The sequence below is a fragment of the Anoplopoma fimbria genome, chromosome 6 (assembly GCF_027596085.1).
Source record: "Anoplopoma fimbria isolate UVic2021 breed Golden Eagle Sablefish chromosome 6, Afim_UVic_2022, whole genome shotgun sequence".
NCBI lineage: Eukaryota > Metazoa > Chordata > Actinopteri > Perciformes > Anoplopomatidae > Anoplopoma > Anoplopoma fimbria.
Genome location: NC_072454.1, coordinates 17,514,883 through 17,530,348, shown reverse-complemented (window position 1 = coordinate 17,530,348; position 15,466 = coordinate 17,514,883). Strand labels below are relative to the sequence as shown.

General features: G+C 41.2%; 1 protein-coding gene across 4 annotated transcripts in view; it reads left to right on the top strand.

Annotated features, from left to right (window-relative positions):
* The window catches only part of macrod2 (mono-ADP ribosylhydrolase 2), a 389,097-nt gene that overhangs the window by 266,349 nt on the left and 107,282 nt on the right, over positions 1 to 15,466 (top strand). For all 4 annotated transcript variants that reach the window (XM_054599883.1, XM_054599882.1, XM_054599881.1 and 1 more), the window contains exon 6: positions 3,952 to 4,073. In XM_054599883.1, the coding sequence (XP_054455858.1) occupies positions 3,952 to 4,073 (122 nt within the window). The remainder of the gene's footprint in view (positions 1 to 3,951; positions 4,074 to 15,466) is intronic.

The window sequence follows — 15,466 nt, the reverse complement described above, 5'->3', positions numbered from 1 at the left end:
AAATAGCACTTTTTAAATAGTCCTGGTTTCTAGCTTCTCCACAGTAGTGGGGTTTGGAGAACAACAATGTCACTTCCTGAATTCAAATTATTTAAGGTTTTAAAAAAGATAATGCTCAGTCTGATTTAAGAAGCACATTATGTTTTGCACTTGCACTTCTGCAGTTATTATTGTACTCTGCACCTGATGGGTAAACATTTAAGTCCAATTTTCCCCTAATACTTTTTCCATTAATCTCCAAGATCCCTGCTGTCACAGGAACATGACACTCTCCCCAACAAACTAAAGGACAAGATAAGTCACACACTGAGGGTGCTGAGAGTATTCAGACAAAGGCATTCTAAATTCTCCTCAGTATAATTGTATCCTATAATGCATATCTGCTGTGATTTCTTAACAACACGATAGCACTAAACAAAAAAGATAAATAGATTAAATTGGCTGTGGACTCTACAGCTTGCGACATGTTTCCCCATTTCAGTGCTTTTTTGTTGACTTTCAAGAATTGATGGGAGAAATGTGTGCTAATCATGTCACATTAGAAGTCTAGAACTGGCAAGCTTAATGCATGCCCTGTGACACATTTGCTCCATTTAGAATGGAAACGACCGAGCAACAATTTCACAGACTCCTCTGCATCCCTGTTAGGACAGTTTGTAGTCAGTAGAGAACCTGCCCATGCTGACAGAAACAGAGGATGCACGTCCAGACATATGCAGAGGATAATAAATTGTTACTGTTTCACTCATGGTGGTTGTAGAATGCAGAATACAATACAAAGTGATAGAGTATCATCACAGCACAATAGACAATATCAGTCAATATGAGTGTCTTTATTGTATTCAACTTGGTCCTTACACCAAACATCTAATTATCCTTTGACTCTTATAAACAGAAAAACAAAAACTACAGGGTTGTTTGTGTGTTGTTGTTTTTCTTTGCAGCGCCTATGGGCTCATGGGGAAAGAAAGTAAGGTTTGAATGGCAATCATCAGTCTTTGCTGGTTGAATTGTGTTACTGACCTTGTAGCCCCAGGCAAGAGACCACAATGAACAAATGCAGTTGAGATATTGGGTGGAAAAAAACTGCTTAAAAAAACATTGGTGGGAATGGAAGCTCATTAACTACTGGTGGAATTGGCATGCTGAGGGTCTAGAAGGAGATGTGTGCACCGGGGATTTTGTTGTGTAATAAAGAAGTGTTCCGTTGAATTCCTTAATGACTTATTTTATATGCTCAGAGCGAACCACGTCCGGCTGTCCATTGTAACCCTGTTGTTATGGTCTGTTTCTTAACAGGTTCATTTTGAAATGACTATCTTTTTATTTCCCTGTAATTGGCATGTTTATTTATTTATTCTTTAAAAGTGAATCCATATTTTTCTTTGAACAGGTCAGGGCAACAGAGCATGACTTTTGATGTGAAGATCTGAAAATGTCTCATATTGAATTATTAATTTGCCTTTAAAATACTAAACTAAAGCATCATTTTAATGTGTTTCATCAGGACATGTCTATTGATGTTTTTCTGCACCCATTATCATCCCCGCATTCAAGCCTAACCTGCTGAAGTGCAGATGGGCTGTTTGTAATCTTTTCAACCCTGCTAAGATAAAGATTTATGTGCCTCTTGTTCAAAGGTTGCACAAAGATAATGGTATATTTGTCAGTATGTGCTCCTGAGCAACGCAGGAACACTGATACATCCAAATGTGTCTGTCAGCTAATGGATGCAAATCATGATAAAAGCTGAGGGTTCTTCCAGGAGAAAAAGAACAAAAATGATCCCATGTTGGATGGATTATCTGTCAAAGCAGTTCAAACTCTTATTGCAAAGAGCATATTTGTATGATTTATGTATTGAAAAACATCACGGCCGAGTCTTCAAACACATTGGAAAATTAAAGTATTTTTACGTGCACGGAGGCAGTCCTGACCTTTACTATCTTAAAGGTTAAATTGCCCACAGCTGATGTGCTAATTACATGCCTCTATTAATTAATATTACTTAAATGATTGAATGAATTACTGTTCATTTTCAAGTATCCATGCAGAAGGACTATTTAAAATACAAGCTCTGAAGTCTTTAGACAATTATGATTCAATAAGGTTCCTACAATTAACAGCAGATTAATGGCCAGTAGAACATTATTGCAAATAATCATTGGATTTAGAGTGGGGGAATTTAGAGATTTACTGTGCCTTTTCCCTAACCCAACAAAAAAACCTCCATATTCTTCAAAAACCAAGTGGCAGAGAGTTCATTTGTTTACAGAGATACTGAAGCAGCTGTCAGAGTGTTTTGGAGCTCTCTAACTAACTGTCCTACGTGTAATATCCCTCCATAGCTACAAAGTGAAATATATCTTTCAACTTACAGAAACACAGCTGTATAAATATTTATTTGACAAAGTGTTGAGGACACAAGTGGAGACGTTAGTATTGGTGAGATAAGAACTGTTTAAATTTTCATGAGTTCACCAGTAGTCTGGTTTTTGGCGTTTGCCCACACTCTAATTGGCATGTTGCCGTTCTTGTAGTGAAGAACTTCATGAATTATGCACGAAAAACAACTTGCCACGTGTCCCATTATAACCACATTGTGCTGTGCAATTTTCAGCCTGCTATTCTGGAAAAAGACAATCCGTCCGCAGACAGCTCCATTCTCATTACAGCCCAACCTCAGCATAGCTGGGGATCGCCTTGTGTCTTACCTCTCCCAAACACAAAGTCTCACCTCTTAAGAAACACCAGTAAAAGCCACTTGATAATAGTGGTTCCCCATGCATTTTTATCATCCTGACCTATTAAGCAACCAGACATACAACTGAGAACTAAATTTAATTTATACATGATTTATGATCAAGTAGAGTGGTAAAATTGCTTACATTTATTCAAAGGGAAAGTGAGGCTAAGTGCTTAATATTATGAGTAAACGGTGAGGTTAGGTGTAAGAAAACACATGGGGCTGCTGTGTTTTCCTCTCATGCCCTCACCTGAACCATGTCTGATTACTCAGTATTCAAACTTTAACAGGGTTTAGTATTTTAGTACACTGAAGACTCGATGTGTTACATTTCAGATGTATGAGTCATAGTTTAATTATATTTAATGGGCCATGATTTGAGATTCACCAGCCAATACTGCTGAATGAAATAAAAGACAGATACTGTACATTCTGATACTACTTTTGAAGAAAATAGAAAAACATCCATAAATCACGGCCTCGTGAATTGTGGTTTACAAGGCATGGTATTTCATCCAAACCTTGAAGACCTTTTTTTAAAGTTTTTATAAAATGACGTTCTACTTTGCTGTTCGTCTGCGTAAATGCAACCCCTGTGATGAACCTTTCTGGAATGCTCCGTGGCTGATGCAGAGTTACTTCTCTATTTATTGCTGTTGACCTGTCCTGCCCAATGCCGAGAGGGCCAAGGGTAGTCAGGCAGAATGCGGAAGATTATGTTTCTGTCAAGTCACTGCTTAGATTCTCCTATTTTCCTGTCATCACTCCTATGATTCAATTAAGAGGCTGCATTCCTCAGTCTGGCCAGGCCAGACAAGGAGACCCATGATTGACAGGTAAAGACATCACTGTGCGAAGGGAAGGAGAGTACAGGGAGAGATATGAATATTTGAGGAGATGGCATAAAATAATCTTGTAATTGATTTTCTATCTAAGCTGCCGTTTCATTTACTGAATAAATGCATTCATTTCAGGCTGCAGGTTGTTCATGCCGTCCCCATTGTCTCATTGAATACAAACTTAATCGTATTTTGTGATGATGTTGATGATGATTTAGCAGATTCTCAAAACTTTGGTTTGGCTGCATGGCAGCATTGTACTTATCCGTACACTACACAGTCCTACTAGAAATGCCACCGACCATGCAACCTTGCTACATGTAGGCTGTGCTGAAAGGAGCTTTTTGTGTCTTCCCCTTCTGATAGATGTGATCCACACCGTGGGCCCGGTGGCCAGAGGTCATGTGAGCGAAACCGAGGAAAACGACCTCACCTCCTGCTACCAGAACTCCCTCAGGCTGATGAAGGAGCATGACTTGAGCACTGTGGTGAGTACAGTACGCCACCACCCTTACACACATCTGACGAGAAATGTGTCTCCGTTCTGTGCAGCTTAAAACAAGTAAATTATGTCCTTCTGTGTGTTTGTTTGACAGTGAATAAGCCTTCAGTGAGAAAGGCTGTATTTGAATTTTTTTGTTAATTTGGAAAAGGTACAAGAACAAAAGGATTTAACATCTTTCATTTCAGATACAGTTCTGAGAAGCCTTAATCTTCTTTATTTAAACAAAAGCAACAGAGAACACAACAAAATGGTAGTGTTTCATGTTTTTCAAATGAAGGTTTTTCATGCCGACTACTTTGGCTTGTGATTAAATGAAAGGCAGGCCTTTGCTTCCACCACTCCACAATGCCACTGCACACAACTACACAGTTTTGCCTTTATCGTCTTTTGAGAGGCTAGAAAACTGTGACCTTTCTTAAATTCTCTAATGGTCTTGACGCAGATCTCTGATTTACTATCTTTTATTTCCAAGAAATGAAATGTTTGGCACCATGGAGTTATTTCAGATGTTTTGATTCTTGTGTATGACTGTGCCACCTCTGCAAGACACGTTTTCTGCTTTAAAACATCAGAAAAACACAATGTTTCCTGAATGTGGCTGATTCATAAGGGCTTTGGATGAGACAATGCCCATGCAATCCACAGCTGGCAGCCACTGATCATGCACACGCTACCCCGGCTTCCTGCCTGCTCTGAACCGTATTTTCCAGTCTGGTCCACGTGATATATGGATTTGCCCTGCCCACATAGGGTAAACAAATCAGTATCGCACCATTTTCTGCACCAGCCTACTGCCCCGCAGCCTCATCAGAGGCCAATCAATAGAAGTACTCACCAACAGAGAGAGGAAGATGAGTGCCAGTTTCATTAAAGATGATTGTGACAAAATTCCTGCTCTGTTGATGACCTATGAGTGTGACAGACTCTTCTAGGTAGCAATTAAATAGATTGTGACTGTTGTTGTGGTAGGTGTTTTTGAAATTTTATAAAAAATTGGAAGCCTGCCTTCTGAACAGCCACATCCACCAAGATATGATGAGCCACAAGTAAGACATTACATGAGAATGTCATTTAAACAATAGAATAATTTAGTCTAGTTGGCTGGAGGCTTCACGGGCAGAGACGAGGTCTACTCTGCAGCACCGGGCCCTTCAGGCCTCTGTGCAGCAACACAACACCAGCCTGTCTGCCTTCATTCACAAATGTTCCAATCCTCGCTTTGTTTCTGGCATATTCCAAAAGATTTATTTAGTTTAGGCCTATCTCTTGATTTATTTATCCAGTTATCCATATATTTATAGGAAACAGTTTCTGTTTTTACTGGGAGCTGCCTGGATCCTGTCTAATGTATTTATACAGCTGCTCTCTGTTGAGCAGGCCTTCAAGGAAAACAGTGGTGTTGTGTGATTGACTGGCCTTGTAGGATGAGTCTCGTCATTACATTATCTTAGCCACAGTCTATTTCGTCTCTCTTTGCTTCAAGGACAACAGAAAGTCTTTTCACCAAAAGAAGGAAACAAATGTCTGTAACTTTGAGCAAGGATGAGGCCTTGATCCAGCCTTTCTTGATATGCAAGACTTACTTGAAGAGAGGCTCTAAGGGTTCTCTAGTCCAAATTGTTGTTAACAGACAGTCTTGCAGTCCCTTGGTGCAGAGCACAATGAGTCCAAGTTTTTGGTTAGCTGATCAGCACTAAGCCCATTTTGACTCATCTGAAAGGGTCTCACTGTGAGTTTTGCTGTGTGAGAGAAATAAGAGATCCCACCGAAGACGGGCACCCTGCCAAGTGGGTCTACAAAGTGGGCGAAAGAGGGGGGCTACGTTTGGGAATCCTAGACGGCTGGCTCCCTAATGGGGATTCCAGGGCATTACAAAGGAATAGGAGTCAAAACAAAGCCTAACACAAAATAAACTTGGGTATGAAAGATTAAAAAGAAGCAGAGCTCGGTAGTTAATCCCTGTTTCTTAGAGCTCAAAGCCACCCTTTAGGCTATGCAACAGTATGGCTATCACAGCCAGCCGTCTCATCAAACTCTTCTTGCGACTGTAGCATGTCAAGACAGAGACATCACTGGGAATACCATTGAATTTCAAGGTTGAAAATGCATTTCCTTTACCCTAGGACAGCTCAGTGTGTATGACTGAACATTTACTAGTATCCCCAGAAGTCCGAAATTAGATAGAAGAGCTCTTCCTGTACCTATGTGATCAGTTTGGCACTGATTCAAGGCTCTACTGGGACAGAACTTGGGAAGATGGAAAATGTGACTTTAAGACCTCCTAAGGCAATTCCTGGCTGAGTATAGGGATTTTGTCTGAGTTTCTATGTTATAATCCTGCCATTACATAAAATCTAACTAATTTGAATGTAACAGCTTTAGTGAACATCCTGAAGTCCATGAAGGGTTTCTTGTGGGCCAGCTCAAACAGTGGACCGTGAGGTCATTAAAATTAGCCCCCTGTTTCATTGTTTTACTTTTGAGAGATAATTGGCAAGATTTGTGAGTAATGTTAGTGCCAGGTCCTTTTTTTTTATTTTTTATTATAACACTGAAGGCTTTCAGCATTAAGTGTTGCATGCGAAATCTAAAATCAAAATTGTTGTAGCTTATTTTTTATCTAAAGGCTTAAAACTCATTCTCATTGATACTTTGCAGAGCACACTGTAAGTACAGGATGCGGCTCCAAGCCTCACTGAGGGATGGCCCTCAGATGAAAAATGATCAACCTGAGCCAAGAAACCTGCCGTTTAACCCTCACACTGATGATGAGAGCCTTCTGGAACAGTCCAGGCTTTCAAACCCCCGCTCTGTCTTTCTCTCTGGATAGATATCCAATGGCTGGATGGCCTATTGAGTTCTGTTTTCCAAATCATTTGGCTGCAGTGCATGCTGGAAAGTGATAGCGTGTATTTGTGCCCATGTGCATGCATCCACTAAGGCTTTTACGTACATCTTCCGGGGGGCATCTGAATGTGCTGGTGTGGTGGCAACGTTCTTTTATTTCTTCCCTGCCTAGAGGACTCTTATGCTTCAGTGCTTTTTTTTCTTTTTTGCTGCGGCTGAGAGAGCAGCAGGCTGTCACAGCTCCCTGGGCTCTGACTGACCACAGCCAGGATGCCAGCGTTGCCGGCTGGGTTCTGCAACATCACACAGGGGAGCCCTGGGAGCTCTGCAGCCTGTGAGCAGAGTTGCAGCTCTGGGCTGATGAGCAGTGCGTTGTCAAACAGCCCCCTCCTCTGCTCAATGCCTGTTACACTACAGTATGTTGTTCGCTTCCAAAGGAGGCTCAGGTGAGGAGTCAAAGAGGAAGCAAAGCTAGGAATATGGATTTTTGGTGGATTCATTCTAGATGTGAATTGTGATAATAACACTCCCTCAACGGTTGAAGGAGTGAAGATGCTCTAGCAGGCTATCAATATTTGCTCGAGCCAGGACATTTTAAATAGGTCTAATCATGGTTTCTCTGATATATACAGAGCATGCCATTATTATGCTCCATTTGGAAACAGCTGATATTGTTGGGGAAACTCGCCACTCAGCAGTACCAAACTATTCCATTGCCATAAATTTCAGAAGACAATGGGTGGAGGGAAAAAAAAGGATTATCTGTAATTTGTTTGTGTCAAGGTGCCATGCGGTGTGCACGACATGCAGATGTTTAACCTCTGACTGTGACCTGCCAATCACATTGCCTTCTACTGTAACTGAAAGAATAATTCCTTGCAATCAAGATTAAGCTTTTATTATCTAGTGAAATTCAAATTATTTAAATCTGCGTATGTGCATTTTAACAATGCACTCATGGGTATGTGTGTACTGTATCCGTGTATAGTCAGACCATGGGGGGGCCTCCTCCCCTAAGAGTTGGAAAGCCATACAGCCATACATGGAACTGAGGAGATGGTTAATGCAAGTCCCCTGTCTTGGTTAGTCATGGAAGGCTGCTCAGATTCTTCCCTGGAAGCAAGCGTAGCATCTGTCAGGCAGGAACAGACAGACTGTGTAGAGGGGGACGCCACCATCTGGAAGCGATTCAGCCTTAAACTCTGTTTTGTTTTAGAGACCGTATTAAACACCCCTTAGACTGTGACCTTTAGAATAAGAGAATAACCATGTTTACCCAAAACATCATGATTGTTTCATTTAATTTAGCCTTCCTTTTGAGGCTTTTGGGAGTGTTCTGTTGAGACAAAATAACTAGGATTTTAATCCTGAGGGTAGTTGGCATGAAGATACAGCGAGCATTTTCGTTGTTGACTAATGATTTTGTGGCCAACTGAGCCCCCTTTTTGTTCATCAATTGACTTTGACAGGCCACAATTTGATGCTTTTAGAAAGTATCTGTCATTAAGCTATTTCTTGCAGCGTGCAGTGGGCTGTCAGCTGTCAGCGTGGACAGTGACAGGGTCCCAGACTGCATTTAGTGGCCTCCTCTCTGACTCCCAGGCGGCCCTGGAAGTGTTTTGCAGTCATAACACGCTGGCTTCGAGGAGATCCAGCAGGGAAGCCACAAATTGCCCGTTGAGAAAAATGTTGAAAGCCAAGTGGATTGGAGATGAATGGTGTAGAATGATAGGATTATCCACCCTTCTCTGTGGGCTCTTTCCAAGGCTACTAGAAGCATTAGCATTTTTCCCGACTGGGTTCCCAAAATGCATTCCTGCAAACAATATCTCATATTGACACAGAATGCACGTGCTGCTTGAAGATGACAGGGACATCAAGTGAAGAACAAACACTGCATCACTGGGATAAGTGACCATGCCCCCAAGCTGTCTTTGAGATCGACACCACACCGGAGTTTGTGAGGGAAGGTTGACTTTTTGGCCGACCAGTTTTAAAAGCCCTCTTCTGTTCTCAGGAATTTTATGAAACACGCCCAAGGCAACTTTTACTGTTCAACCTTTATTAATGTAGGTCACCGGTGATATTTGAAAATGTGTTTTTTATTGCAGCATTTAAGTGCACTGGAGGGTTTTTGTCATTATTTATGTTTCCAAATACTACCATATCAAACTTAACGACTTTGTACTCCACCCTATTCCATTTTGGTTTGCCGACTCCCCAAGTGATTAATTAATTTTCATTTATGCACTGAACATATCATGCACAAACTTTTCCTCTATCCGCTTCTCTACCCTTCCTCGTAAATTACTGTCCGCAAGTGCAAGCGACTCCAGATTTCATTATATAATGGCTGAGAGAAGTATGGAGGCCTGGTTGCACACATACTTGGCTTCTGATCACAGCAAAGTAAACTATGCCATTAATTGGGAGAGAAGAATGAGAGGTTTACTGCTGATCTGCTTACACAACGCAGTTGGTCTTTGTGTCTTTATCGCCCAGAATTCCCTGTAGCTCATACTTTGGACTCTATTCAAACTCATTTTCTTCATGACAATATTTGGAGAACTAATTTAATGCTTTTATACAAAAAGGCAATAATAACACTATTTGCTGCTTAGGTCAAGTGAATTTGTTTTTCTTCTACCTATTTTTTTGTATCACATCTAAATGTAAGCATATTGGTAATAACTTTTGATTATGATCTTCTCGAAACAATCTTTTTTAAAAAAGTATTTTTTTACTATGTTCTACCTTGATATTATTCCTTACTCCAAAATGCAAGCTTTCTACGATTGTTTATCCCCCTGTTAATCTACTTGAAGGTCTAGAGCAGGAACAGACACCTAGCTAGTACAGTATGCTGCTCCAATCAGCGCTATGCTGCAATATGCAACGACTGGCTAACTGGCCTTTGTGGCCAGTCAGCCAGTTGTTGCTCGTAGCCCACTTCCACATAGAGTACCTGCATGCAACGCAAAGGTTAATTAGACTGAAGCTTTCAAAAGGTCACGTCCCCATTTAAATTAGCCAGTGCTATTTGTCTGATCCGAATCATTGGCAACACTGGGCCAATTAGATACAATTACACTGATAGTGGTTGTGGTGGTCTGCCACCTAGTCTTAGTTAATGGCCATTGGAACCCCAATTACCCCGGTGCCCTGATTCATGAGGAGGCAACCACCACTGAAGGTCTGGGTATAGGGGACAGCCCTGCCATACCACCTTCTTTTGACAATACCGTCAGGGAAGAACTATGTGAGGTGAAATATTAGGATATGTAAAATGTGACATTTCCACACACCTCGAGAGGGGTAATCACAGTTGATAGGGATTGAAGAGGTAATCTCCTGAGTGTGTATGAGGAGTGGGCTGATGTGATCATGCTAGCGTCTTGATTACAAGCACAGGAAGCCCACAGCAATCACCAGAGAGACTAAACCCTGTCTCCTACAAAGGCTACTCTACCTAGATGTTCTGTGAGGGAAATGGCAGCAGTTCTGTTCTAGATTAATGTGCTCTGACAATAATAAAGGCTCTTCAAATAATTTAAGTACTAAAGCACAGTCAAGTTGTATAAGACTCAGGCTCCGCACTCGGGCTGGTTTCACTTCATGTTTTTCTCTGCTGCTGTACCTTGCTGTGAGGAGCTCCTGGAGACAGGCTCCTGAATTTCTATGAGGCTCACATCCCTCTGCGGTACTATCTGAGAATAGAAGCGTCAGCTCGCACCCAACTGAGGGACTATCGGAGGAAGTTGTTGATGAAACAGATGTCTGTCCTGCCATGTGCCATGAGACAAGTAAACCACAATAAGCATGCAGTAATTAAACATACCTGAGGAATGTAGACAATACAGGAGAAACAAAAGGCATTTCTGTCTATCTTTGTCCTTGCTTCACAACAAACCTCTGGTTTGACGTACAGAGAATACAAACAAGAGAAAAGCTCAGAGATCTACCCAAGGAAAGAATAGTTGAGTGACAATTAGCAACATCTCATACAGAGCCATTTGCAACAACGCTGATTTTCAAAGAAAGTCTCAAGCCATTTGCCTGTGGTAGGCTGTTTTTGGATTGCATTCTTTTCAACAAAAGAAAAACTGGAGGAGAGACAGTTCATGGACAGCGTCATCTTGTTTGCTTTGAAGCCTCCTCAACTTTACACAGTCTCAACAAAAATAACCTAGTCCTTGCTGTTCACCTAAAAGCCTGGTTTTCCTCTAGTGGGCTCACATCTGTTTAGAGTTGTGCTTGAGTCTGAATGTCATCAAACATTACCTCCACCAACTGATAAATGCTTCTCCTTTCATCAAGGAAGGAAAGGAAAGGAGGATGTTACATACATTACATGCAAAGCAGGCCTCTCTCAAAGCCTGACAGTTGCTCCTCAATTGAGTCAATCCGAGCAATCTCTCAGATACTGTAACAGATTGCTGTTCATCGGCAGCAGACCTTGGTAGAATGAGTTCTTGTTTACATCATTATGGTTAATTACCATGCAGACTCAGTCCAGCCAACAGGGCCTGTACTGTGTGTTTGTGTGTCAGTGAAGCCGGACAGAGTTGACACACTCTCAGTCGTCTCATTACTAATGCATCACTATCCCCAAGGTAACCCCTCGTGCTGGTCCGGTGTGTTTGGTCATCCTTGATCCTATGCCAGTGGGTGGGACTATCCAACCATCGTGTGTAAATGAATAACGGGGGGAACACCTTTGTATCTACTCATGTAAAAATCATCCAGTCATCTTCTACCTCCAACTGGCCCACATATCCCGGTGCTACATTATGCTGCTACTGTGATACGCATGGCAACGTTTCCAATTTAAAACTCACAGATGGATATTTTAATTATTATTGAGTGAATAGTAATGAGAACGCTGAATCTGGGCGTTCCTCTTAATGCACCTAATTTAAGTTACAAAGGAGACATTTAACATGCCTCTGTAGCAGAAAGATAAGCTCATTGTATGGTTATGCCTTGAAAAAGATACAACATGGTGAAGCAAGCAGTCATTGTGAACATGAAATGATTCCCACTAATCAGGTTAGTAGCTTTACCACAGATGTCCAACTTTTACTCCAGTTTATGAATCTAGTTCACCAAAACTCTCGATTTCTCACACTCTTTCATTTGTGGCTTTTATGAAGCCAGGTGTTGAACCTAGTGTCGACCTTGCCAGGGCCATGTCCATGAAACTGGAATTTCCTGCTCTATCACAGGGTTCCATTTCAACAAGCTTGCACCCAATTATCCTTCAATCACAGTCGCCGTTCATACAGATGTGTTTGCTTCGGAGTACAAGGTCGCTCTATCGGGGTTTGACACACGAGGGACATTTTCTCTCGCTCTGGCTGTACACATGAAATGTTTTCAGAGGTAGAAATCAGTTGGCATCTCAGATAAAGATGAATGTCACCCATTGAATTATTTATTTGGGTATTTGCAGCTTTTACACTAAGTAGCAATTATGAGCAGGCGTCAAAAATGAAGGTCCAGCAGAGAGTTTTACATTGACACTTCAGACATACAAATTAGTAGTCTGTCATGCTGCTATAGGTTTCTCTTGCTGAAATGTTTAGTTTATACACGATGATATACAAGGGGAAATAAACTGTAAGCTGTTTATTAGACTGCACTTATAATAAATGCTACCCCTATTCTAATTAATGCAAGATAATTATTGCTTTTATGAAAAAAATAAAAAGTCATTGTAGAAGACAAATGGTTAAAGATATACAGACTGAGATATTTAATAGTTTATAATATTTTGTTAGTGTTGAGGGATGAGAGAATGTTTAAAAAGAAGTGAGTGGACAAAGAAACAGCTTTGTTCCCTTTTGGAGAAAAAGAGAAGGTAACATTTTGTTTAATCCCAATAAATTAAACTTTATCTTGTTGTCGACATTTTGCTATTTTAAATTTATTTTGGCTCAATGTTTTTTATCTCCTTTTTTTTTTACTTATTTCTCTTGAGGACAAACTGGGACCTGAATCCTAATGCCACAAGTCTCTGCTCTGAGATTATTTACAGTTATTCACAGTAGGTTTTCTTCAGAGCATTCATACCAAGCCTTTTCCTAACCTTAACACAACCTTAAAGCACAACTCTTTCCTGTGTTTTGTTAATGCATTGGTTCCTGTTTGTTTTATCAAAGAGAATGCATAAAGCAGATGGCTGACAGGTTTTGGGAGCCTTGGGAATGTTTGTAGTTCTTTGTGTGCTTCAGAAGAATGTGCTTGGCACATATTTATGATCAGCGTTGTTTGGTTTGATGACAGTAAAATAGAAAAGATGCATATTGTGTTTACCAATTGGCCAGACCATATTTATGCATATTAATGAGAATGTCAGGACTAAATCCAGACTCAACACAAAATCCTTAACACTCAAGTTGTATCCACAAAGTAACCCAGGTTACAAGTCCTGCCCTCTCAACATTCTGTTATCGAAACCACAGCAGTCTTTCCTGCAGGCTCAGGTGAATGAATGGCTGTGTGCATTGGCAGACACGCCAATGTTTATGCTCTCCTACATAATTCTTTAATCACGGAGCTATTACCCCACACATACACCCAGTTTAGTGCCATTATTATCTCCCAAGGTCAGAGCTAACGAGGGCTGACGCACTGTGCCTGGCCTGTGCTGATTGACTCACCATTTTAAACTGGCTCAATCTAGGCCTACTCAGCAATTCAGGAGGCAATGCAGCACAGGTTTATAGGGGAGATATATTAGCTCCAACAGTGCAGGATTGTCTTGCTTTGATGCTAGCGATTGCCACAGGGGTGTACTATACTTATTTCTGCCCAAGCAACTGTTTTTCCCTACACCTGATTTTGAATGTGTAGTCCTTGAGTTAAGCCCCCACCTTCCACATTTTCTCCTGTTCCAAGTTAATTAAAAATTATACGACATGTTAGCATTAAATCATTATGAGGTAGGCCTACTGAAGTCATCATTTCATGGGGTAATTTAGCAGATTAAACATTTCTTTCTTTGTCAACCAGTGACCTTGATATTGTAAATGTCACACTCACCTTTTATGAATGATGCCGCAACTGTCAGTACCATAGAACAGATTTCAATTTAAATCATTACTGTACCTGTATCCACCCTTTTCATTTCACATACTCATGAATCTAGAAAGCCCAAAGGTTTAGTCACCATGTCATATGGTGAATGAAGTGCCTGCCGGAGCGAACACAGGGGTGATCTTGTTTCATGGTTTGACTTTTTGGGCACTGCTTGGAATGCCAGATAACCTCCAAATCTCTCTCAGCCTAATATCTAATGTAACATCCGTAAACCCCTGGTGATTACAGTATGCATGCATGCGGGGCACTTTATCGTTAAGGTCTCAGCCCCCTGACAGGAGAGCAAAGAGCGTGAGATGGAGTCCATGGAACAAAGTAAGTGTGTATGAGATGCCTTTTTAGATGCATCGAGTAGAATACTACTTGGCTGCACGGTGGTGTAGTGGTTAGCACTGTCGCCTCACAGCAAGAGGGGGGTTCTCCGGCTTCCTCCCACAGTCCAAAGACATGCAGCTTAGGTGCATTGGAGACTCTAAATTGCCCGTAGGTGTGGATGTGAGTGTGAATGGTTGTTTGTCTCTATATGTCAGCCCTGCGACAGAGGGTGTACCCTGCCTTCGCCCATTGACAGCTGAGATCGGCTCCAGCACCCCTGCGACCCTTAACTGGATAAGCAGGTTACGGAAAATGGATGGAATGGAGTAGCAGGTATTATTTTGAATGGCATTGGATTTTCATTACATCCGAACTCACACAGCGAGGCATTGAGCAATTAGAAGAACAACCGTGCTACAGTATTTCCCATTCAGCGTTTCAGTGAAGAGGCTCCATTATGACACTGGACGGAAGTTATTTGAGATAAGTTAACACATAAGATTGCTTTGGCTTTATGATGGCTCCAGATTCCTAACGTGCAGTATTATTGGCTCCTCAACTGAGCAGAGTCCTGCAGAGTCCTTGGCTTTTCCAGAGGAAGGCTGAGTCATGAGGAAATGTGTATGTGTTTGGCATAGAGCTCCGTCAGGCATAATGATGACCACCTACATAATGGTAACTCTTACCTGAGCATGATTATGATCCACTCTAAATACTAATCAGACCTCTTAGTATTGATAAATGTTTTTTGTTTTTTTCCAAAGGAAAGACATTGTATTTGAATGCAAAAGAATATGAATCCTCACCCCTATAAAGTGATGCAGTACATTTTTGCTCCAAAAACATGTGATGTATTGAGTGCAGAGAAAATGGTTTTCCAGTTTTAGTAACTAATTAATGCTTTATCAATATTCATAATGAACTCCACATTTAGAAAGCTGTAATTAGCTGTATTATCCTCTGGCCATTTGTGGGGGGGGGAGCGGGGAGCATTCCATATAGTTCAAATCAAAGCACAGCAACAACTCTAGTTTCTGATCAAACGCTACACTCTACAGTTAGATATTACCTAGCATGGAAATCAGAAAGCATTCCAGAGGAAAGCAGCACACC